Genomic DNA, 26599 nt, shown 5'->3' on the forward strand with positions numbered 1-26599 from the left:
GCCTTTTTATACTCCCAGGAGATCAAAAACTCATGCTGCTGTGCCAGTAATGCCAGCACAGACACTGACACCACATACTCACAATGTGCTGACGGCAGGGGGCTGGAGGACGGTTGGGCAGGGGAAGGGGAGGGGTGTGATGGGGCAGATACTGGGGCAGATACTGGGGCAGTAAAGGGTCTGCTGGCTGCTGATGGCTCACTGTCTGTATGAGGGGCTGTAGGTCTGCGCACACTGCTCACTAGGTCAGTCAAACGTGACACTGGATGCATAATTGACAAAAGGCAGATGACAGAAAAAAAAAGAGAGAAAAACAACTAACTGCTAGGAGAAAACATGGCGAATCAAATATGCAGCGAGTGACAAGTTTGTCATAAACACGGAGTCAGCAACTTCTCCTGAATGACCTCTCTGCATACTGGTCCATCAGGGACTTACTCTGTATGGGAATGCTGGGGGTCTGGGGAGTGGAGGGGGCAGAAACTACAGCTGGAGTGATAGTGCTTCCACCCTCAACATCAGATGTGGGCACCGAGCCCCGACGTACCACACCCAATAGATCAGTGAACTTAGTGGCAGCTGTGGGCCCAGACAGGGCAGGACAGAAATAACAGAGTGGAGTTGAGCTTAGAAAAGGAGCGGAACAGGAATAGCAGTGGCATTAAAGGAACAGTTAACTCAAAAATGGGTATTTTATCATTGTATACAATTCAATGATTTTGGGGCATCTGAGCTACAGTAGTAGTAAGATTAATTATTAAATAATTTTAGCCTTTTTACACAAAGCTACCATAAGAACATAGCAAATAATTAAATGGACTTATATGGTATTTTTCTAAATATATAAATGAAATCTACATTACCGTTCAAAAGTTAAGGGTTAGTTCACCCAAAAATGAAAATTCTGTCATTAAAGGTTAACTCTATCCCAAAATAAATTTTGATATTATTCACTTACCCCCATGTTGTTCCAAACCCATAAAAGCTTTGTTCATCTTCGGAACACAATTTAAGATGGGAAAGGAAAGACCTTGACAGTGTTACTTACTTGGGACAGTTTATGGGACAGTCTCAAGCCTACCGGTTTTCATCCAAAATATCTTAAATTGGGTTCCGAAGACGAACGAAGCTTTTATGGGTTTGAAACGACATGGGGGTAAGTGAATAATGACAAAATTTTCATTTTGGGATGGAGTATCCATTTAATTACTCACCCTCATGTCGTTCTAAATCCTTAAGACCTTCGTTCATCTTCGGAACACAAATTAAAATATTTTTGATGAAATACGAGAGCTTTCCGTCCCTGCATAGATAGCAACAGCGTGGTACTCTCGTGAATGCGCGGCAGAGAATGACACGGAAGAAAATAAATTGTTGAATAAAGTTATTTTTATTTTCTTTAGACACACAAAAAAGTATTCTTCTCAGAAAGCTCTCGGATTTCATCAAAAATATCTTAATTTTTGTTCTGAAGATGAACAAACATCGTGTGGGTTTGGAACGACATGAGGGTGAGTAATCAATGACAGAATTTACACTTGTGGGTGAACTTTCCCTTTAAAGGTAATTTGGAATAAACGGTTTTCTATTTTCTATTCATCAGAGAATCCAGAATAATAAATGTTTCGTGAAACACCAATTCAGCTTATCAGAATGATCTCTAAAAAGATCATGTAACACTAAAGTAAATGCTGAAAATACAGTTTTCCATCACAGGAATAAATTACATTTTTAAGTACATTCAAATAGAAGATATTTGAAGTCATTTTAAATTATAATGTTATTTCACAATATTACTTAATTTCTGAAATTTTGATTAAATAATAGTCTCAGTGGGCATGCAATACTTTTAAAAAATCTTAGTGACTCCAGAATTTTGAATGATAATTTGCACATACATATATATATATATATATATTTATAATATCTAATTTCATTTTCAGGGTACGTTTTATACTACAAAGATAAGTTAAAAATGGAAAAGCTTTTCCTGTGTTTTTTTGTGCACAGACGATTCCTGAATCCACGACAACGGCTTACAGTGCTTTATTATGCATGCCAGGCCAGTAGTTGGCAATATCACTTTTTAAAGGAACACTATTCAAACATGTAATATGCATGCCCATGACATAAATGATATTAATATGATGATAATATTCAAGACTATCACAGAATAATTTCCCAAAACTTGCACTTTGAAACTTGTATGTAAATGAATGGCCAAAACACATTAAAGGTTTTCCGTTTTTAAGTTGAAAATGGCATTTTGTGTAGACACCCTCTTATAGGAAAAGAAACTCATACACGCTTGGAAGAACATGAGAGTAAGGCGAGTAAATGATGACAATTTTAATTTTTTTTTTTTTGTTGTATTTTTAATTTGATTAGATCCGGAAAAACACCTGAAAATGGTTAAACATTTAGGACACAGAAAACGATTAGATTAGATTGGATTAAAAACATTAAGGTATCTGTTTAATAATGAGAACACAAATTACAACCACAAATTACAATTTGATGGCACAACTCTACTAATCTTAGTGCTGATCTGCATTACACACATGCAAAAGGGGATTATGGGATGATGGATGAGGTCACGGCAGTCAGAAGGCACTTACTGAAGAGAGCGGGGGAGGGGCCTGGAGGTGTGTGGGCGGAGTCAGGCTGGGTGCTGGGGTTTGACTGAACTGACCTGTTATCTACAAGCTTTCCTGTGACACGCCCCCCAGCATCGCACAGAGAGAGAGATGGGACACAGAAAGCACACTAACGTCAACAGGGTTTTTGCAGCCATTCTCAAGCATAGAAAAGGCCGGAAGAGCGAGATGTCTTCATGTGAAGTGTGGTGGTTCCAGCTAAGTGTTACTGATATGCAATCCAAAAATTCTATTTTTAAATGAAAGATCCTTAATGGAATATGCCACCCAAAACCGAAAATTCTATGCCAGTAGAGTAGGTCTGACTTCATGAAGTTTGGTTACAAGATACTTTTTCATTTTCAGATGAAGTATTTCTTTAAAACAAGACAAGTATATGAGAAGCAAAACTGGACACATTATAAAGTCGTCCTTTCAGAGAATCTATCTACAATAGAACTATTTTTTGTCTTGTTCCACTGGCAGATTTTTTCATTAGTTTTAAGCATAAACATCTCTAAATGTTTTATTTCGTAAGTTCCATCAGCTATTTTCTGCAGCGCATGAAATCTGCTTGTATTACTAACAACAAGAACGAAGCAAAACAAAGACTGAGCAAAAGATGACAACCAAAAATCAAACAGTACAGTAAATATAATGAAACATAATACAATAAAACACAACAAAATAGAATGCTTTACCAAATCAAATCAATACTAGACTATTCAAACTAAACAGGACCATAAAAATCATGTTAGCAAGTTGCAGAAATCAACGTGATTGATTCAAAAGCATATTCAAAGCTTGAAAATATTCATTTACAGTTCTTATAAACTGCCTCTATTCAAGTGTGTTACAGTCAAGCTAGCATAGATATTATAAAGCTAACCTCTCACAGCTGCGCCATAATTCATCACTCAACTATTGCAGCCAGATATTTCCCAACACCACCTAGAAGTAACACACACACACACACACACCCTTCTCACCGTCTCTTTTGTGTGATCGCGAAAACAAGACATCACGCTCCTGTCATGCACGCTGTCTGCCCAGAAATTTGGCGGCAAGTTTTCTGCTCATACACACCCTCGCACACATGCTCTGAAATAGCCAGGGTCTCTGTTTCCCACTGAGCTTAATTATAGCACAAGGTGCCCTTGCCTTGTTCTGGGGCAGAGAGAGCTGACACAGACGCCAAAAGTAGGAGTGACACCAACCCAGAACACAGTTTTGAACCCAGAAGTGAGCTCAGGATAAAAACATCTCACTAAATTTCTCAGTTTAATATTAATGGACCATGACGTGAATATAAAATGTTTATAGACTTTTGTTTATACTCTGCATACACACTACCATTTAAAAAGTTTGAGGTCGGTAAGATCTTAAGTTTTTTTTTGTTGAATTCTCTAATGCTCTCCAAGGCTGCATTTATCTGATCAAAAATACAGATAAACCAGTAATATTGTGAAATGTTATTCCAATTTAAAAGAACTGTTTTCTATTTTAATACATTTCAAAATGCAATTTATTCTTGTGATGGCAAAGCTGAATTTTTAGCAGCCATTATGTCAGTCTTCAGTGTCACACGATCCTTCAGAAATCATTCTGATAATTTCTGTTCAATTAAAAAAAAAATCTTATCATCGACATTGAAAACAAATGGGCTGCTTAATATTTTTGAGAACACTTTTTTTCATTTTTTTTCTTAATATAAAGTTCAAAAGAACAGCATTCATTTAAAATAGAAAGCTTTTGTAATACTGAAAATGTTATTACTGTCACTTTTGATCAATTTAATTCATCATTCCTTAATAAAAATATATTTCCATAAAAAAAAAAAATAGATAACTTTTTTTTGGTTGTTAGTGAAAAAATATTGTTTTTTTTTTTTAATATTATTGTTGTTATTTAGGACTGACGGTTTGCTTTGTAACTATGAAAAATCAGATTTTGACAGTGTAGTCAACATCTCTCATCAACTATATATTGCTTGCCATAAAAAAAATACTTAAAGTGACAGTACACCCAAATATGAAGACTCTTTCATTTACTTGCCCTTGTGTCTTGCCAAGACTTCTGTGCAACACAAAAGAGATCCACAAGAATATTCCGAAGATTTTTTCTTTCTTTCTTTTGTCTATGCAGTGACAGTCAGTGGGGTTCAGTGTTGTTTTGGATCCCACTGACCTTCACTGCACAGAAAAAAACAATTAAAACATCCTTTAAAATCTCTTCTTTTGTGCTTTGGAGAAGAAAGTAATCATACAATAATACAACAACACAAAGATGAGTAAATAACTATTAATTTTAATTGTTTAATACAGAATTTCCATTTTTGGGTGAACAATCTCTTTCGATTCAGCTCAATGTGAAAAGACATACTGTAAGAGAGCAGATGTCATCCTGAATGTACTGCACAAAAATCAGATGTCAAACTACAAACAGTATTATATTATCAGATTACAAACTACTATCAGATTGTTGCAGCTTGTCTGAACAAAACCTTGTGGTAAAAATGCTGATAGTTGAGTCTTACCTTTCATTTCCTCGTCCTCCACTGTGGCATTACTGCTGTCCGATGACTCCTGTGATATTCAGACAGAGCGCCAGTTAGTTAGACAATACATTAACATTTTTCAGAAAGAATTACACCAGCTAGTGCCAAAGCCCTCTCTCTCATTGTCATACACACACCATAAATGAACATGTACACAGCAGAACTCTGGGGAATCACACGCACAATTAACCATTCAATGATGCATGGCCATGTCAGCACGACTGTTAGAAGAGGCTTGTTATGTTTGCTATAATCCCACTCACATACATAATGATATTAAACACAGGCCACACCTCCACCAGGAATGAACGTTATGAACTCAATTCTCTTTCTTTATTTCACAACATACTGTGCTGAAATCTGAGAGATGAGTACAAGAATACTGCAAACGAGAGAGTAATAGAAAACAACACATTCTTGGCCTTCTTAGGTGCGTACTGGATGCACATTTATTTTGCATCATGTGAATTCATGTTCACTTTCTTAGATGTGATTTGATGGGTTTTACTATGCAGCCTTAGAACTTCGGACTGAAAAGAAAAATAAAGTGTGGATTTGAAAATTGAGGTTATGTCCAGTTGAACTTTTGAATTTATTCTGGCATTAGAAGACGATCAAATTCTAATCCTAATCTTCAAAAAACTTGAACAAAATATACAAAAGAAAAAGTCCAAGTAAATAGGCATTACACACATTAAATCAGTGTTGTTTCTGTTACCTAAAACTATTTTTTAACCAACATTATTATTACCTAAATAATTTTTGGTAATTGGAAATACAAACAACCAAAAAAAAAAAAAAAAGTGAAATTTTGTCATGGCATCTAACTTTATTTTACTAAACATTGAAATAAAAAAGCATAATGCTAGATAAAAATGTATCTATATATAATTTTTTACAATTATATTTATTTCAATTTTTGTTGTTGTTGTTATTTCGGGAGATCAAGTTACATTAATTGAAATTTAATGGCTTAAAAAGTCCATTTTATTTAATTAATTAATCTTTTAATGGTTTTGGTTTTAGTTTGCTATAATAACCCTTATTTAAACATAAAAAAAAATTGCAAAAAAAGGTCCCACAGGTCCTGTGTTGGGTCACCACTTGATGTCTAATTTAAAGCAGAGTCCTGATGCAAAACCATTGCAATAAAATTCTTACTAAAATAAAGTTTGAACAAATATTTTGGATTTTTAAATTAGCCTTGCCTTATTGAGAAATCAGTCAAAGCTGAAGGGTCTGCAACAACACCTTATAGCTGTAAGTATTTACGCACCGCAGCGCTTTCTCTTGTTCGTTATTACCCAGTTGAATTCATCGACAGAATGATGTCTCAATAGGAAATGAGGAGGAGGAGGGCATGGTCACCTGAGAAACGGGACCGTGCACCTGTCACAGTGAAACCGTAGCGATCACCAAGGACACCAGCTCCTGCTGTAAATAGGCCATCAGTATGTGGGGCGATATTATTAGGTGCTCCTGAAAAGGCTTTTGTTCTCTCATTCCATCATCTACGCTGCGCTACAGACCTTGTTACACCTGTACAAAGAAAGTGTCAAACGTGGCGAAACGGACAGCTTCCCACGCAAGGGTCTAATAGCTCATTTTCAAGGGGGAGATTAAGCCCAATTCAGAATTCACACAAAACAGCAACCGCTGGCAGAACAACTCAGCCCAGATCTACACTTCACTACTGCCGCCTGGGAGAATCGACGTGTGATGTGAGACACTGTGGCCCTGTTTGCCTCTGCAAAATCTTTCTGCAGTAACGAGATAAATTCAATACAGCAGCCAAACAGTTTTTACTTTGCTTTCGAAACACATGCATGAATCTTTAACATTTACATTTTCATTGTACTGACAGATAGTTAAATTCATGGTTCTGTGCCTATTAATTCAAGTATTTTAATGAAGACATTGTTACTCTTCTCAGAACAAATGAGCCACTTTTCAGTTCTGTTTTATTTGAAAGTTGTTTGCATATAAAATTATGCACTGTAATCAGCAGGTGCAATCCCTAGTAAATTCACCGAAAACGTTAAAAATACAAATGAATTTAAATAATATAAAAATAAAGCATATATATAATATTTTCAGTTTTATTTATTTTTCAAAGGTGCATTAAATTCTATTTCAAAGAAATATTTTTATTTGAATGTATTCCATTTAATTTCTATTCTATGTTTTATTTTTAAAGATGAATTCTGTAATTTCTCTTACACTAGAAATACAAAATGCAAAAAAAAGACATCAGGAATAATTTTTTTTAAAGTCGAGGGAGCTTGTTTCGCAAGTGGCACTTTCAGCGACCACCACAAGAGGTCTCTCTGTCACACAGTCAGAAGCAGAGAGACCCGAGACAGCAGGTTTAATATTCTTATCATGACACAGATTTCCAACTGTTGCTCTTCAGCCTCATACTGCAAACATCTGATGTGTCAAGAGTCTTTTCCCATCATAATCATTCATAAACCTCACTATTACAATTTATCTCGAAACAATTAGAAAGGAGCAGTACACAAACCACTTGATACATCGACACCACATGCGTTTCATTAGAATACTCGTTTGCATGTTTTGTTTAGGCACAGTTTGTTAATAGTAATGAGTTATTGAAACAGTTTCAACGAGCACGAGTGCAAGTACACATTAAACGTCAAAAGAGTCATGCATGCAGCCAACAGGCATGATGTCATAATCTGTAGTCACATTAGCAGAAATGCATTGTGGGGATGCAGATCAAACAGAGGACGGATGGTGGGAAAGATAGAACGAGTGGTGGTGGGGTACCTTAATCCCATCCACTGCATTATGGATGACAGTGGTCTGTGCCTCCTACAGAGCGACAGGAGAGGAGGGGGTGGAAAAACATGAGGAGAAAAAAGAACAAGAGAGAGAGAGAGAGAGAGAGGGCGTGTGGGTGGATGGGTGTTTGTGATTGCCAACCCAGTAAAAAAAAATGAACAAACAAAACATGCACAAAAACCACCAGAGGTTCAACAGCAAAGAGCTTCAGAAAACTAATGATTGCACGCTAGGCTCTAATATTTCAAAACCACCGACTATGAACGCACAGCAGCGTATCGCTGAAAGTGAAATAGAGTGATTTCGACGGACACTATGGCAGCTGCTAAACGAACATGTTTATTTTATGCCATCTCCATTGTGTACGTGTTAACCCCAGAAACCTGCTAGCTAGACGCACATCACAGCGCATTAATCTGTAATGCCCAATTCTCTCTTGCAGGAAGTAACATTCCCTCACTGGCCAATCAGCAGCCTGTGCTATTGCTCATCATTATGGGGTATTCATTGCCATGACAACCGTTGCCCCGTGCAACAGGCAGCAGTCACATACTAAGGTTACTCAGTCTATAAGAATCTGGAAATGCTGACAAAAAATTATGCACCCTCATGTTGTTCCAAACCTGTATGAATTTCTTTGTTCTGTTGAACACAGAAGATATTTTAGATGAATGTTGGTAACCAAACAGTTGACGGTAGCCATTGACTTCCATAGAATGAATAATAAATAATGACAGGATTTTCATTTTTGGATGAAATATACCTTAAATTATTTTTTATTGTCATATATATATATATATATATATATATTAGGGCTGTCAAATGATTAATCACGATTAATCACATACAAAATAAAAGGTTTTGTGTAAATAATATATGTGTGTGTGCTGTGTATATTTATTATGTATATATAAATACACACACATGCATGTATATATTTAAGAAAATATGTTATGTTTATATATTAAATGTATTTATATATAATATAAAATATAAGAATATAAATATATAAATGTATATACATGTAAAATATTTTCTAAATATATAATTTATGTGTGTGTGTATTTATATATACATAATAAATATACCCTGTACACATACATATATTATGTAAACAAAACTTTATTTTGGATGTGATTAATCGTGATTAATCATTGACAGCCCTAAAATATATATATATATATATATATATATATATATATATAAAAATTGTTTTACGACATATGCATTACGACAGATGTTTTAATGCTTTCTTTAAATAAAACAGTGTTAGCATTGATAGAATTCAAACTGTCCTGTTCAAACTCAACACTTCATTTGTCATTGTTAAATGACCATTTTTCCAAATACTAAAACATTTTAGTAAAATATTCAAAATATAGAAAATACATGTGGATAAATATTGGTGTATACTACCGTGCATTGTTATACTGGCACATGGAAATTACTTAGAGCAGTTAAAAAAGAAAAAAGAAAAAAAGATCTAATTAATTTTTTTTTTTCTTACAATATTTTAAGTATCCTTGGCTTTTTGGTTTAAATAGTGGTTCCTCTTATTGGGGAAGGCAAAGCAAATTTTAAATACAAAAACATAATATGGATATATATCAAAAATCATAATATTTGATATATATCAAATAAAGGTACAAAATAAAAATATCACCCAGTCCTACATAACCGTACAGTTAATAGTAAAGCTGGAAGGGAAGCCATGAAACAAAGCACTAAAGCACTAAGTCTTTACTGACCATAAACACCTCTTCCCTTCAATTCAAGGTTGAGTAACTATATCTGCACCATAAAACGCACCGTGTACACACACACAAACACACACACAAGCAGCAAACAAACTCCACAGTGGCAGCATTAAAGGCCAACTATGAGAGATCCTAAAATATTCTGATGTATTGGGCCACGTGTTGCAATAGCTGTGTGTTGAAACGCATGTCATGTTTCCATTAGGAGCCTCCTTCCTTAATGCTTGGAGCTCACTCTAAAGCCTCTTCACAGAGCTTTTACAGACCACAGAAATCTACAGAACTCCCCTCAGAACATAGACTATCCATCTATATCCCCCAAGCATATCATTAAACATTAAACAATCACATCATCCATGTACCCACCACCCTGGCATAATGACATTTATTAAATTCCCTGCCAACTCCAAGCAACCTTCTTCATCCACCGGATCAAAGCAGACACTGAAAGGCAAACAGGCATTATGCAATCAAATAAACAACCCCATAAATGTGTGACTAGAGTGTATTGTAATATATCAGAATGTCAGAGAGCAACTGAATAAGCAGTTGAATAAACAGCTTAACTGGGTCCATGGACAGAGATATAAAGCATAAGGCTTAATTCAAAAAACAACTGTGCCACTTTAAGACTGGGCCATTTAAAAAACCTTGTTCAAAACTTCCTACTTTGGAATAGTGCTTAAATTTAAATACTATTTTTATTTTCAGTTCAGAAAAAACTCATTTCTTTTGGTGATATTGGGTGTGATTAGAACTGAGATGTTTATATAAGAGATGCTTGCAAAATAAAAGAAACTGTGAATTCATAAAGTATGAAACCAGCAGGCACAATTCCTAGAGAATTCACAGAACTCTCCAGTATAAAATAAATAGTAAATATATACACACAAACACACACATATTTGTCAATAGGAATTTTTTTAAATAAATTGATCGCATTAATCAAAAATGAAATTAAAGTAATTTAGAATGTTACAAAAAAGAATCATTCCATTCTTCAAACTTTCTGAGACACACACACACAAACACACACACACACACACACACACACACACACACACACACACACACACACACACACAGATTATAACACACACACACACACACACACAGATAACACACCTGCACTGCTCAGGGCTGTAAACATTCAACTCAATTGACAACTACAGTACACTAGACCCAGTGGATTTAAGCGAGGAACACCATTAAGGATCTCAGTGAACCAAACAGCCTCTTCTCAGCACTGCAGCCAGGAAACTGTAAAAACAGTTTAAGGGCTGACTCTAAGAGCTCCAGGAGGAGTTTCTATCCCCAAACCAATCCAGATCTTAATGATGATGCTGCAGACGCCCTGAACACTGCTCACCGAATATACTGAAATATAACAGCCCCAAAAGTATCTGGTCACTTTAGACACTTAAAAATGCAAGAATGCCACTGCATTAGATAACTAATCATCAAACCAAGTGTCTTTGTGTTTCAGAAAAGATATCAAAAGCACTTTTTGTTAGGTTTGAAATTGACATATTGTTAAAAATTAATGCATATGGCCACATTGTGGTTCTCAAACCATAGTGGAACATGTTCATCATTAATATGATGAACAGTTACTCTTTTAAGACACCTTTGAGAACTTGAGAAATAGAGAACATCCTCTAAAATCACCTTGAGACCAGCTGGTTAAAAGTAATAGTCAAAATGGCTGCATGAAAGTTAGTCCTTAATATCAAATGCCATTGGTTTGATTATAACTTACTCACTGAACTTCATACATTTTAGGGCAGCTACAGTGCACAAATATAATTAGAGGCCACTGTATCTATATACAGTTCATCCATTTTATTATCTGCTCTAAACACCAGATCTTTGCATTTCACGTCTACATTATAATATGCATAATGTTTATATTATTTCCATTTAATAGCACTTTTTTTTTTTTCACAAGGTTTGCACTCAAATATGCAATACAAAAAGTTGGCAAAACCGCTCAAAAGAAAACAGATTGCAAGTACAGTCACAGGCAGAAGGGAAAAAAGGATGGAGTGGAAGAAAAGAAAAGGATTAGAGAGATAAATACCAGTGCAGGTGAGGGGAGGTTTCCCTTGGGACTGGTGACTATGCTGTTTTTGGTGCTGTTTGTCTGGGGCTGTGCAGGGAAACACAACATACATTCTGTTAAGAAAAGGTCAGGTTAAGAAGGAACGAGGGAGAGATCGGCATGCACATGCACACAGTCACACTCACACAAACACATGCAGTAGGGTACAGTCATTATCTGTTTTAAGGTAACTGACTGATGTAGTGCCAACTACCTATTTACATAAAAACAACATTATTCATTGAGACACGATGTTCTCTAGCAACAAGAGGGACGGGAGGGTCATTATTAAAGTCCAGAAAATGCTTTTCGCCTATTAGGCTTCCTAAACTAATCCATTATACCAATTAGCCACATTACATGCAGAGGCGGATTAGCTATGGGTGTTTATTTGTACTCAGGGTCCCTCAGCGGGGATTTCGAGGTAGCTAAAGTCCGTTTCCCCTTGTACGGCTCCGGCACTCGTGTGAGAGGAGTCGTTATTATGTGTCTATGTGCGGAAGGCACGGTCAAGGGAGATAAATGAACTGCAGATCACGACTACTGCATCCTCACAATCATGAAATGAACCCACATCACAAAATGACTTTGGCACTATGGGCACACATTCAAATACATATTGTTCCTAACTGGACCACATTATGGTTAGCAGAATTAACAATGTAAACATTAACAATTCCCAAAAACTTATTGCAGATGGTCATGGATCTCTATGGAAATCCAACTTTATCCAAGTATACAGGGATATCGTCAGGAATGGCCAAACAGCAATGCAAACCTCTTATGGGAACCACAAGAAAAAAATCTTGATCATAGAGAATATAAGTGTCAAACCTGCAAAGTACGCAAGCAGATTTGGTGCCTTAGTCAGAACCCTGGGGTGTGCATAAATAGGGAAAAACACGGTCTTATTCTGTGTGTCTTTTCCATTGCCTACCTGTGTATGAGCAGAAAGGACTCTCCTACACCTGCTTTAGGAAGCTTCTGGAGTGGTCAGTATCAACCAAAATACATCTGATTACCAGCATGCAGAATGAGACCCAGGAGGTCTGTGGTGTCAATATGGAGCTGGTCAAAATGATTCAAACAAGGTAAAGAACAGAAAGTAAGAGGAACCCAGAAAATACTAAAGAAAGCGGGACACATTTACTGGGTCCAAGTGGTCTCACAAAGCCAGATCTTTGACTGAGCTCCAAAAAGTCTAGTCCACAGTGTGTTCTGGCCAAGAACTGCCCACTTAGACATTCAGATCAAAGTGACGTGACATGTAAAGCAATCAGTCTGTTCATTTAGTTATGTGCCATGCATCTAATATACATACTTAAAACTTTATAAATCGTAATCTCTAGCTTCTGCTAACTGTCGTACGCATGTTCACGAGAGAGTGGCGTATCCGTAAATATGGATACATATGGAGATCCATAAATATGGGTACTTTTCTTACACAAATGCATCAATTTACTTCAGGAGGTCCAACCCACCCCCACCCCCCAGAGCCGTGTGGAGCAGTTTTCATGACAGATGAATGCACTTTATTGGATTTCTTTTGGACTACTGAATCTCAACACCCATTCACTGGCATTATAAAGCTTGGGAGAGCCAGGACATTTTTTTTTAATTTAACTCAGATTGTATTACTCTATATGAAGAAAGTCATATACTGTACACCTAGGATAGCTTGAGGGCAAGTGAATCATGGGGTAATTTTCATTCTTGGGTGAACTATTCCTTTAACTATATAGTTTTAGGACTTGTTCTAATTCTATGAATGTTATCTTCCATAAGTGTGGAAACTAACATAGGTACTGTTATAATTCTTGATGTGAAAAGGCCTCCACTGTGGAAAAACTAGGATAAAGTCAGTCAATCAGAAAATATGAATCAGGTGCTCAGTGGATAGTGTCTGGGTGGCCTGTGAGGCTGAGACTAAGAGCCAAGGTTAGTCGACTAGTAAAAAAAAACACACAATTTGACTGATATATTTATTTATTTAAACAGAACCAGTCTGAGTAGCTTTAATAATAGCCATCAGTTCATTAGGTCCCACCGAAATGCAGGAAGTACGACTTTAGAGGAAAGTGTTGCACAATAGGCTGATACAGTAGGTGGAGGTACAAGAAGATGAAGATGAAAGAAAACAGAAGGGTGTAAATTAAACAAGATTCTCACCATGTACTGAATGGTAGAGCTCGACTTCCGCTTCTACAGAGAGAATGAAAAGGAGACGAGTGAAAAAAAAAATGGAGGAACCTGTGAGACGATTAAATACATAAAGTAGCTGTTGGTTTTTTTAATAACCATGTTAATTTGGGGCAAAGAGCTGGAAGGAGATCTCAAATGCAGCATAGCTGTGTGTGTATCAGTCAAAGAAAATGACTGGAAGAATAATTTTAGGATGCATGTGAAGGTTTGGGTTCAGAGCAAGACAACTTGAAAGTTCTTCTGCACAAGAGGACATTTGGAGGAAGAGAAACTAGGCTAGTGGGTCAGGTGAAGGAGCCATACAAGTGGAAAAAGGAAAGAGAAACATGCTACTAGCAGAAGAATAGTTAAAGTGCACCTGAGGAATGAGCAGTGTACGCAAAGTTACCTGATCTGGGGTCAGCTGTTCGTGACACAGGACAGTTACCGTTCAGAGAAGTCTGACCCTGAACCTGGAGCAGGGAAAACAACTAGGAGCTACACTAAGTGGGGATGATGTGCAAGGACAGGCAGGGATGCTGAGAGAGGAAGCAAGCACAGTCTGTGTGGTTCAGTGATACTTTTTTGTCCTAAAAAAAAAGGGCAGCCAAGAACGAGTTATATTAAGCACAGAATGTTCTCAGAAGCGCTTTGGTTCAAAACGCAGCAGCGCAACTTCCAATCGCTGCAACTGCCGTATTAAAAAATAAATAAATAAAAACGCCTCCAATTCTAAAGCAGAATTACATAACCAGCAGTTGTGCAAAGATTTCAACACAAAGTAAGGAAGTCAGCTTCAGTTAATTTGAGAAGTAGTGATAGAGACTAAATAAAGAGCAGCTCAGCTGGAACTTTGAAGACGGAGCATAAAGGTGAAGGAAGGAGAGAGAGCACAAAGTAATCGTGAAAAGGACAGAGGAAATGTTTTGAAATGGCTGGAGAGGACGTGGGGGAGCCTGTTGCTAGGAGATGAGAGGAGCGCTGTGCTGCTATTTTCGTCTCAGAGTTTCAGACTTGCGGCTATTCTTGGATCCAGTGTCACATTCCCCCCTGAACTATTTCTCTGCTCAAACACACTCACACACACATGAAGAGAGCAGGTGGGAGTCACAGAGGTGGGTTGTGGGGTGACGACAAAGTAGAAACAGGTAGGAATGTGTTTGAGTGTGTGCTAAGTGCAGTTCATCTCTGAAAATCCCATTTTGTGAATCAGATTACTCTGGCTCTTGTGGAAGATTCCATAGATTCCTCAACGGCATCACAGCCGTCGTCGTTATATCATTCTCTTAAACGTCTCCCACATGCGCTGACGGAAATAAAACCTTCATTCCGTCTCATCTTTCAGTGCTATCGCTGGCTCTGTGACCGGATAGAGCTTGTTACAGTGTTTGGTAACACCTTATATTTCCACGCTCTTATGTCTGCTAGAGAGCCCGGCAAATTCACTGAAATACTTCACTACATAATCCAAACTCACTTTTTGCACTAATGTGTGATGGATTTAAATAAGGTGTTTAAGGTTTTATTGGTGGCTAAATAACCATATATGTGACCCTGGACCACAAAACCAGTCTTAAGTCACTGGGGTATATTTTTAGCAATAGCCAAAAAAAACATTGTATGGGTCAAAATTATCAATTTTACTTTTATGCCAAAAATCATTAGGATATTAAGTAAAGATCATGTTCCATTAAGATATTTAGTAAATTTCCTACGGTACTGTAAATATATCAAAACGTAATACTAATACGCATTGCTAAGAATTAATCTGGACAACTTTAAAGGCGATTTTCTCGGTATTTTGAAGGATTTTTTTTTTGCACCCTCAGATTCCAGATTTTCAACAAATATTGTCATATCATAACAAACAATACATCAATGGAAAGCTTATTTATTCAGCTTTCAGATGATGTATAAATCTCAATTTCGAAAAATTGACACTTAAGACTGGTTTTGTGGTCCATGGTCACATATTTCTATGCTCACTGACTGCTAGAGTCCGGAAAATTCACTGTAATGCTCATCGCGGGGTTCATATTTTTAAATTTTCACGCTCATGTGTGGAATCCTGGGAGATGGATTTAAATATGGTCTTATTGGTAGATTAATAAGGAATTTAGCAGAAGATTTTCACATGATCACGTTTTTAGACTTTCATGTCCTAAAACACACACACTCATAACCACAATATGAACTAACTACATTTATGTATAAAAACAACACCATCATGCAATAAAGAAGAGACTCTAAACACACACAGCAAGCACTGACAGATTAGCCAGGGCAGAGACACAGAGTAGTGAAAAGAGAGAAGGTACTAAGAAGCCTTAGGGTCACGTCTGGGTCACAGAGATCAGAAGTTCAACAGATCTTCTTACCTTAACGTCTGCTTTTTTGTTCAACAAGCTCTTGGCTGCTACAATGGGAGGAAATAAGAAAGAGACGTTAAATCAGCAACACCGTGATACAAAATGTCCATTAACCCACCGGACAGGCAGTTTACCCAAGGCTATATTTCCTAAAATGAAACATAACACTGTAGATAGTAATCATACCTATAATTTTGTAAACCATAACTAGGCCCAAACAGGATTCTGCACTCAATTTGGGGAAGAATTGTATGGAATGGATTTCAATGTAGTAAAATATGTTAAAGATGGTTGAGAGCTCTAGGCTCTTTCCGGTAAATAATTTAATGATCAAGAAAGCTCAAAAGAGGAAGGAGATTCAATTCAAATTAAGCAATAATATCCAGAACATGCTGCAAGGACAGATTCTGTGTTGGCCTACTTATACACATGATACAGCCAGATTACTACCAATGACACTTTATAATAAACTTCATTAATGAGTCATTGACATAATACATTATATAATACTTATTAGATCAGCAGTCAATGTAGATATGAATATAGACTACTATTCGAAATGTTGGGAGTTAGTACATTTTTTTAAATGCTGTTATTTTGAACTTTCTATACATTAAAGAATCCTGAAAAAAATATCACTTGTATGACTTCCACAAAAAATATTAAGCAGCACAACTGTTTTCAGCAGTGAAAACAGTTACTTGAGCACCAAATTAGCATATTAAGATAATATCTGAAACATCATCTGACACTAAAGACTGAAGTAATGGCTGCTCTCAACCAAGAAATAAATTACATTTTTAACAATATTACATAATTATTTAACATTTCATAATACTACTGTTTTTACTGTATTTTCAATAAATGCATCAAATAAATGCAGCATTGGTGAGCCTTAGAGACTTCTTTAAAAACCATAAAAATACTAAAAAACCAACTCTACTTTTGAATGGTAGTGTGTATGAAATTAAATATATATTTCAATGTTTCGTGATATCTAACTATTTGATTGTTCGAGAGATAATGACCTATTAGGTATTATATAAAAGTAATAATAAACATTAAGATTTATTATAAAGTGTTACTCATGGCCTCTAAGATTGAATAGTTCCTCATTGTCGAATTAAAAAATAATAAATAAATAAACAAATTAAATAAAATACAATAAAATGTCTTGTGGGAAAAATTTTCGTAAAAAACCCCACTAAGCTATAAATATTTATCTGCTTCCTTATCACAGAAACAATGTTGCCACAGATGTCTCATTACTCTGTGTACATTTTTTAAATGAAAGTGAGATTTTTTTTTTTAAAGTGAGATATCATCTACTTTTTGATTTTGTAAATGCTTGTTTTCAGGTTTAGCCAAACAGTTTCCAGACAGTGAAGCTGACCGAGGAACTTTTCAATCCAAGAAATATTAGGATTGATAATTATATAATAAATAAACAGCATTTTTTACAGCATCATGGTTATCATCACTTTTTAAATCAATATAAAACAATCATTCATGAGTAAAAAGAAGCCTCTGACACAATCACTGTCTGTCATTGTAGGTTTGTGTACCATTTTATATTCACAATGCATATGCAAACAAATGCACACACACCATCTCAAGCACCTTTGAAGCAGTTCATTCAAATACTTCTTTTTTTAGCATTAAATCACAGTAACGCCATCACATTCACATCAAACTCATTCAGCAAGTTTGTTTGCTCAAAGACTTTTACAGCCAGAGTTAGTTAGTCTATTAATAAAGCACAGAAGAGATTTTCAGCTTTATCCTTCAGGTTATACATGGAGATAGGCATTCATACTGCAAATATGACACTAAGTAATCCCAAAACAAATTTTTTATGTGTTTACAACTGTCACTGGATTTTTAATAAAAAGAGTTACAGCTGTCACCAGTAAGATGGCGTGAGCTGGCATTATGCATAAAACACACGCGCACAAACACACACACACACACACACACACACACACACACACACACACACACACACACACAGCAAGAGGTTGCACAAGAAATTAAGCCTAATACATGTGCTGTACTTATGGTCATAAACTGAAAAACAGGGTCACTCAAGGTTGGTATTTGATACAGATCCTCCTAGAACTGTATCTGGGCCACCAATCCATCCATCTGGTGGCCCAAAGAGATCAGTGAGAAGAAATGAGCATGCGTCCCTGTTGAAAGAGGAGTAGTGAAGTAACATCTAATACTCTAGAGTGAGTGGAGCTCCTTACCTTGCCATTAACACAGAGAGCAAGAGAAAGAGAGCAAGAGAGAACGGAGAGAAAAAGAGAGAGCAATGGAGAAGAGGTCAAAATACCAGAGTGCTGTCTCTATGAACGCTGAAGCTAAACGACTATCGATGGAGCTGTATATGGGGCTCAAGAACAAAAAAAAAAGTGTCAACTTTTCAGTACAGTCATCATTTTTCTCAGAGTTGATCTACTTTGCAGAGAGTCTGCACAAACAAGGTTTAGCAAAAAATAGCAGGCAAATACGTTTGTGCCAGGCTTTGTATAAGCAGTTTCACTACTCTAAAACCTAGTCCTCAATTGTTCTCTAAGGCTTTAAAAACACATTACATATGAAAATATTATTATTTACATTAAGTTAATTGCAATATATTTATATCTTGACAATTTTAATGCATCTTGTGCAATGTGTAGTAGTTGCACAAACAAAACTGAGCATTATAGTCTAATGATAATGCAGCTTTTCACTGCATGACAAAAAGTATGTGAACTCCTTACCTATTTTTACACCTTTTGAACCTTGATTTCAAAACTATGGGCAAAAGTAGGGAGTTGAATCCCCTTTTGCTGTTATAACAGCTTCCACTGTAACAGCCAAATGTAAGGGTGTCCACATACTTGTTTATAACCTAAATCATATTTTAGAAATATATTCTCTTATATGCACTATATAAAAGTCAAACATGAGGATTTGGAATGATCCAGATGTCAGTCCCATATGTAGTGTAACTGCCTATAGTGCAGTAGTCTGGTTGCTCAGGCTGGGGGTAGTAGAAGAACGACAGAGAGAGGCAGCACTACATAAATATTTGATTGCAGGCATGTGGAGGGAGCATCAAATATGAAGCACAGCCTTCACATTGAGCCTTCACAGCACATGCTCAATGTACCAGCTCAACCCTTCTACCATGATGCACTGAAAAACATTTAAACCTGAATCATTTTTGCCCTCTAAGAAAGGTAACCGACAAAACAATGCCACTAGCTTCTCCTCCAGAGCAGCTGTTAAGATAAATCAAGAAATACTAAATAATCATGTTTACTTTTAAGCTTAAATGCCAATGATGCTTTCACTGACAGAAAAACATAATTCCAAGCCATTTTAGAACAAATAAATACATATTAAGATATTAAATATAATTAAAAAGCTGAAAAATATCTACAATTTGGACCACACATTTCAGAATAAAGGCCTGTTCATATCAAGGATGATAACTATAAAGACGACTATATTTGTGTCCACACAGCAATGGACAATGATTATTATTAATATTAAACAGAATTTTAAAACTATGAAACAACTGTAAGCATGGGAATAACATAGTGACCGAGAAAATGTTCAACAAATCAAAACTGATCTTGTACTTTGTCTTCTGCTTTTCTTTTCCTATCTGGTCAAAATAAAAACAATCTGAATAAAAAAATAATAATTTGAGCAGCTTGCTTGGGCATTGATTTGTTTTGTGACAAATCAGCAAAGATTGATTTTCTTTGTATCAGCTCTGGAGGAGAAGATGCAAGAAACAAAGAGTCACTGAAGTAAGGGGCAAAAAAAGTTTTCAAATGCAATGTTCTTGATCAAACTGAAACTACAATGTTTAATTACAGGCATGTAGGCCCAAGATTAACTTTGACCAATTGCATACTTAGTGTAGTGCTCTAGGTTAAACCCTGTAAAATAAAACAAATGTACTGCAACTGTAGATTCAATAGTCTATGGAACAAAAAGAGATACTATGGAATCCAGTATCTTTAAGTACTGTTAATTCAAATTCTACAGAATTCTACATCCTGTCCATGTCCATTAAATAAGAAAAAAGTACAGTTGTCATGAAGCTTTGACCATGCACAAGTGCACCAGATCCGTTCAGCCCATCTCACCCCCAAGTTAGTGAACATGCATTAGTCCAACCTCCCATGCAGCATTCAGCACAACAGCAGGCAGACTGTTCCACCCCCAGAAAGAGGGGTGAACTTCAACTTCACAGACCATATTAAAGACAGAGTAAAGGAAGGAAGAATACAGAGGATGAAAGTGAAGATGGCTTATGGGTGTCAGATAAAAATGGCAAAGAAAAGTGATGAGGAGGAGGAGGATAAGAATAAACCACAGAAAAAGGAAGAGGCAGTGATTTATGGCACATAATGTATGAAAGAAAGAAATGATGGAGAGAACAGGACTCAAAAAAGAGAGTGGGAAGGGACAATACATTCATCATGTAGGGATCTTGGTGTAGATCCTCTGTAAAATAAATAAAAGATGAATGAAATGGTGATGACAGTGATGATGACAGACAGCTGAGGGAACCAATAAGCGAATACATATGATATCAGACATGAAGTGCAAGAGAAATGAGATGAAAAATGACAAAAAAGTTTGGAGGACAAGAAAGGAAAGGAAGAAACAGCAGGTAGAGGTAAAGGGTGAGTCATCGTGCATGCTTTAGCCCCATGCAGAGACAATCATGGACTAGTGAGAGACAGAGAGGATGATGGGAGAGGATGAAATACAAACATGTTTCTTTCATAGAAGACAGGAAAGAAACTAAAAAAAAGGTGAAAAATGAAATTAGACAGACATGAAAAAAAGGACACCAAACAGGAAATAAGAAAGGAAATTAATAGAGAAGTAAACAGGAAAATGGGAAAAGAAAAGTGGTAAGGAAAAGGAAAGAGGAAAGCAAAATGGAAAGAAAGGGGAAAAGCAAAGAAAAAATGAATAGGGAAGTAAAAGGGAAATTGCAAAGGAAAGGGAAAAGGGAAAAGAAAGAAAGGGAAAAGGGAAGAGGAAAGGACACAGAAGCAAAGAAATAGGAAAGAAAAAGGAAATGAAGAGGGAAGTAAAAGGGAAATTGCAGAGGAAAGCGAAAAGGAAATGGGGAAAGAAAGGAAAAGGGCAAAGGACGTAGAAGGGGGGAGACAGGGAAAATGGAAAGAAAGGGGAAAAGCAAAGAAATAGGAAAGAAAAAATGAATAGGGAAGTAAAAGGGAAATTGCAAAGGAAAGTAAAAAGAAAGGAAAGGGAAAAGGAAAAGGGAAAAGAAAGGAAAGGGAAAAGGGAAGAGGAAAGGAAAAAGACAGGACGTAGAAGGGGAGAGACAGGGGAAATGGAAAGATGGGGAAAAGCAAAGAAATAGGAAAGAAAAAGGAAATGAACAGGGAAGTAAAAGGAAAGGAAAGGAAAGGAAAGGAAAGGAAAGGAAAGGAAAGGAAAGGAAAGGAAAGGAAAGGAAAGGAAAGGAAAGGAAAGGAAAGGAAAGGAAAGGAAAGGGGGAAAGAAAAATGGAAAGAAATGTAAACAAAAACGAAGGAATAGGAATGGAAAGGAAAATTAATTAATTAAATGAAAAAGAAAAGAAAAGAACAAAAAGGAAAGGAAGGGGAATAGGGAAATGAAAAGAAAGGAAGAAGAAAATGGCAAAGATAATAGGAAATGGAGAAAGGAAACAGAAAAGGGCAAATGAAAAAGGAAACTATATGGGAAGTGAAAAGGGAAAAAGAGAGAAAAAGTAAAAGAACAAACTAGAATTTCAAAGGAAAACAAAGTAAATGGAAAACAGAAATGGGAACAAAAGAAAGAATGGGAGGAATATGCAGAGAGGAGAGTACAGACAGAAAGGGGCAGAGGAATTGGGCCCTATAGGGCGGTGCTACCTTGTTCCACCAGCCCTGCTGTGGTGCCTGCAGCCGCGGCTACTGCAGCCGCAGCCGCAGTGACCGAGGCGGGAGCCGTGGTCTGCCTGCTTAGCAGTAGCGTACACACACACACACACACACACACACACACACAAACAAACAAAATGAGAGGGAGGAACAAAAAGAGAGAGAGAGGGAAGAGGAAAGGGGGCAGAGTGAAAGAGAACCATTCGTTAGTCTGTGGGAGAAGAAACTGTCAGTTATAAAAACATGTCAAACCAATTTTCTTTTTTATTTCTTTGAGACAGGTGGCTTGTAACAAAACAATCCCCACTCAAACAAGAGCCATATTTTCATTACAACGAAGACAAGACTCTGACCCAGAGGGAATCATCCCTCCTAACATTCAAAAGCACACACGTTTATCAACGTTCTCTGCTGGACCACCATCTAGAGGTTACAAGCAGAGCCCTGACATCACAGATGAGATCAAAAGACAGAAAATGCTACTATAACCATTTGAATTCCCATTAAGGATGCAGTTCAATAAAGGAGAACTGACAGAGAGAGAGTGAAATTACATGTGCGGTGAGAATGTGTGTTATTTTGTATTATGCATGATATCTGTGAGGTCAGAGCATGGAAACTGCAACTGTGAGATGGAGAGGAAAAGGTTGTACGTAAGTGCTAGGCTAAGAGTAGAGTGGTCCCAGAAAGTATGTGGACACTTAAACATGTATGAACATCACAACAGGTTTTGACACAAGTGGGATTTTAGAAGTGGTCATTTGTTAAAAATTATTTAAACCACTCAAAAGTAAAATGTTAGGAATAGTTCACCCAAAAATTAAATTTCCATCATAATTTACTAACCCTTGTATTGTTGTATGTCTGAGAAACACTCTAAATGTAATTGGCAAACGTAATGGGCCATGGTTCTAAGAAACACTCTAGCCAGTTCCACAAGCTCATAATATTTATTTTCCTTCTTTTTTGTGATTTTTGCATTTAAAATGACTGATTTTTTGGCAGTTATTTCTCGCATTTTATTTTATTTTTTACGATATTTAGCATATTATGCGTGACACTACATGTACTATGTACATGACAGAAAAAAAATATTCTTATCCACTTCTGATACAAAACTTTTAGGAAAAAAAGAACAAAGAACCAAATTACAAACAATACGAATAAGACTACTTAACATTTTTCATTTACAAAATACTACAGAAATTAAATAATCAAATGTAATTTTTTTTAAACTTTACTTTTTCATTTTCATGCATTTCATGCATATTTGTTTATCACATTTCTGCATCAATAATTTTACGTAGTATTGCACTTTTTGTGATATTTTGCTTTATTTAGCTTATTTTTATTGGCTTATTTAAATGCTACATTTTATTGATGCTGCAATAATAGAAATGTGAAAAACTGAAGGGATTGTCTAGCATTATTTGTTTTTGGGTGCCATTTGGTTTGATATCTACAACTTAAGTCTCTAAATACTTATCAGGGCCACAAAATCTGTGCATAATTATATAAACCCTGTACAGCATGGAAAATCTTGCCCATGAGTTACTTTTATTTAAACACAAAACAAGTTTATCTTTGACACACGACAGACAACAAAGCACATCAAGATGGAGTGGGGATGTAAAAGACACACAGACGGTTCCCTGGAGAGTCGTAAGAACATACACAGAACAGACAGATCAGAAAACACACACACATCTGTCAACTCAGCTGTCAATCAAAACCATTCAGAAGTTTATTTCCATCTGCATCATACCCGAGTAACTTACCAGAGAAGTTCCGTGACACAAGCATGGTGGTGAGGATGGCCCCCTGTGAGGAGAGAGAGGAAATATAACCTCTGTGTGCGTATAATTAGATTTGAGTGAGTATGTGTGTGTGTGACCATGAAACACACCTTGAGTTTCCTCCTGGCGTTGAACTTCTTCAGGCATTCCACAGTCTCTTGTCTGTGCATCATGGAAGCCACAGTAGAGCGTTGCTATGGAAACAAACAGGGAAAAGATTTTTACTGTCCATCTAGACCTGTGTTTTGCTGTTTTTGTGTTTATATGTCTGCATGTGCGGGTCGCTGAATACGTACGCAGACCCATGGGTGTTTAAGAGCTTCCTGTGCGGTGATTCTCTTGGCAGGGTTTATGGTTAGCATTTGATTGATGAGATTTTTGGCTTCAGGAGTAACTGTGTCCCATTCTGGAGATGGAAACTATTAAATAAAGAATAAAAAAGATTATGATTCTACAACTATAAGTTTGCTCTGTCAACAAGCACTCCAATGCATCAAATAAAACACCTGTTGGAATTTGCAGTTTCTGTAACTTTTGATTCAAAGTCATGCCTCTCCTAGAAAAATAAAATCACCTGTCAAAGTACCAATTCCTTATTTTCCTGAACTGGTACTATGTAGATATATAAGTCAATTCTGGTTCAGCCAAAATGACGAAATTGGGCAACAGTGAGTATTAATTCACATATTTGAACCTTTTCAAACACATTTATGAACCATGTAAAATGATACCGAAATTACTTCATATATAAAATATTATCAAAATCACACACTCATGCAGCATTTATCAAATAAATCAGTCATTCTAAGAAATAACCAACTTTTGGAAAGTTTTTGTTCTATTAGACAAACAATGTCTTTAAGAGATAAAAACGCATTTTGTTATCTTGTGTTAATGTAATTCTCAATGTGATAGAACCTTTATTTGAAATACAGTATTTTAGCAACAAACAAAAAAAAACTGAAAAGATGTTAAACTCACATCATAAGCTCCTGCTTTGATCTGTTGGTAAAGTTTATGCTGATCCTCGTCCCAGAAAGGTGGATATCCAACCAGCAGAATGTACAAAATCACACCTATAAAGAGAATGGAAAAAAAATAATCAAAATAATCATTGTGTTGTTATTAACATTTTTGAGGCTGCTGCATACAGCCACCCTATGTCATCATTTATTTACAATACATTTATTTCATACCAAGCATACCATACTTCAAATCCAGTATATTTGCAATAGTTGCACTTTAGCACAATCAAATATACTGAAGTATATCTTTAGATGGACTTCAGCACTGTTTCTGCATAATTAAAGCACATTAAGCACAAAACTAATTGTTCCAATTAAGCAGACTTTAAGTAAACCAGTTTAGTATACCAAACGTACAATTACAGGGTATTTAATTAAGCACATGCATATGTAAAACCCTCTAAAAGCAGACAACCAGACCAGTTTAACCAAGGCAGGAGTCCAGCTTTAGGAGACCTTTTTTTCAGCACAGTGAAGGCGGCGGCAAGACAGCTTAGTTTTGATGGACAGCACAGAAAACTATTTCTTCGGAATGAGCATTTGCTTGTCACTGTATTTGAGTTTATTTACCGCAAGCCCAGATGTCCACAGGTTTGCCATATGCTTCCTTCCTCAGCACCTCAGGGGACAGGTAACCTGGTGTCCCTGCAAATCCTGAAAATGCACAGTGAAATATGACAATATGACAATATTAATACAATCATGTTCTAAAGTGTTTGTGATGAGTCACATGGGCATCTCTCTATATCAGCCTACAGGTTTGCAGTGTTTACATACCAAACCACGCCTGCTGGTCTCCCTGCACCTCAATGGCCAGTCCAAAGTCGGCCAGTTTCACAGCGGCGTTCTTGCACTTACTGGCCAAGAGCAGATTCTCTGGCTGAGGGAAGAATGAAGACATTTCTCCTGCCTTAACACACAACTTTACTGCCTCAAACACACACACTCACAGGAACAAACACACTGTGCATGCTGACACACACTTCACAACAAAAATATATAGTTAGATAGCTACCACATGGTCTTAACATAAAACCAGTGCATATTTAACACAGTGTATAATCAACCTCCCAAATCTGATTCTGTGATATTAGATGAAGAACTTTCTGACTGCAGATTGTTTCTAAATGAAGAATGCAGGAAAAAAAAGATGTTTGTCTTCACTGGCAATAAGAGAGTGTGCGTGTGTGTGTGTTTTCCTCCCAACTGACCCAGATTATCTAGCCTCATTATTCTCTGTCACTGATGGATGCTAATAATGTGATATCCCCTCTAGTGCCTCCCGATGCTTCCGCTAGCACACATGACACGATCTTATAAATCATAGTGCTAGCAACACTGATCTATAAGAGCTGTCTAACAAACCAAATACACACAGTCACACACACCTTAAGCACTGCACCAGTGAAATCTCGAACAGCTTTTCCTGCATTGCAGGGTCT

General features: G+C 36.5%; 1 protein-coding gene across 26 annotated transcripts in view; it reads right to left on the reverse strand.

Moving 5' to 3' along the window:
- Positions 1-26599, reverse strand: part of camk2b1 (calcium/calmodulin-dependent protein kinase (CaM kinase) II beta 1) — a 59249-nt gene that overhangs the window by 5559 nt on the left and 27091 nt on the right. For 3 of the 26 annotated variants that reach the window (XM_042723666.1, XM_042723665.1, XM_042723682.1), the window contains 14 exons: positions 25935-26037; positions 25728-25811; positions 25114-25208; positions 24429-24551; positions 24243-24326; positions 24115-24157; positions 16416-16453; positions 14026-14058; positions 11836-11904; positions 7984-8028; positions 5173-5221; positions 2619-2711; positions 439-579; positions 83-262 (listed from right to left, as the gene is read on the reverse strand). In XM_042723666.1, coding sequence (XP_042579600.1) covers positions 83-262; positions 439-579; positions 2619-2711; positions 5173-5221; positions 7984-8028; positions 11836-11904; positions 14026-14058; positions 16416-16453; positions 24115-24157; positions 24243-24326; positions 24429-24551; positions 25114-25208; positions 25728-25811; positions 25935-26037 — 1180 coding nt within the window. The remainder of the gene's footprint in view (positions 1-82; positions 263-438; positions 580-2618; positions 2712-5172; positions 5222-7983; positions 8029-11835; positions 11905-14025; positions 14059-16415; positions 16454-24114; positions 24158-24242; positions 24327-24428; positions 24552-25113; positions 25209-25727; positions 25812-25934; positions 26038-26599) is intronic. The other 23 variants (XM_042723693.1, XM_042723683.1, XM_042723684.1 and 20 more) reach the window with 21 other exon arrangements.

The sequence above is a fragment of the Cyprinus carpio genome, chromosome B5, assembly GCF_018340385.1.
Source record: "Cyprinus carpio isolate SPL01 chromosome B5, ASM1834038v1, whole genome shotgun sequence".
In the NCBI taxonomy this organism is placed as follows: domain Eukaryota; kingdom Metazoa; phylum Chordata; class Actinopteri; order Cypriniformes; family Cyprinidae; genus Cyprinus; species Cyprinus carpio.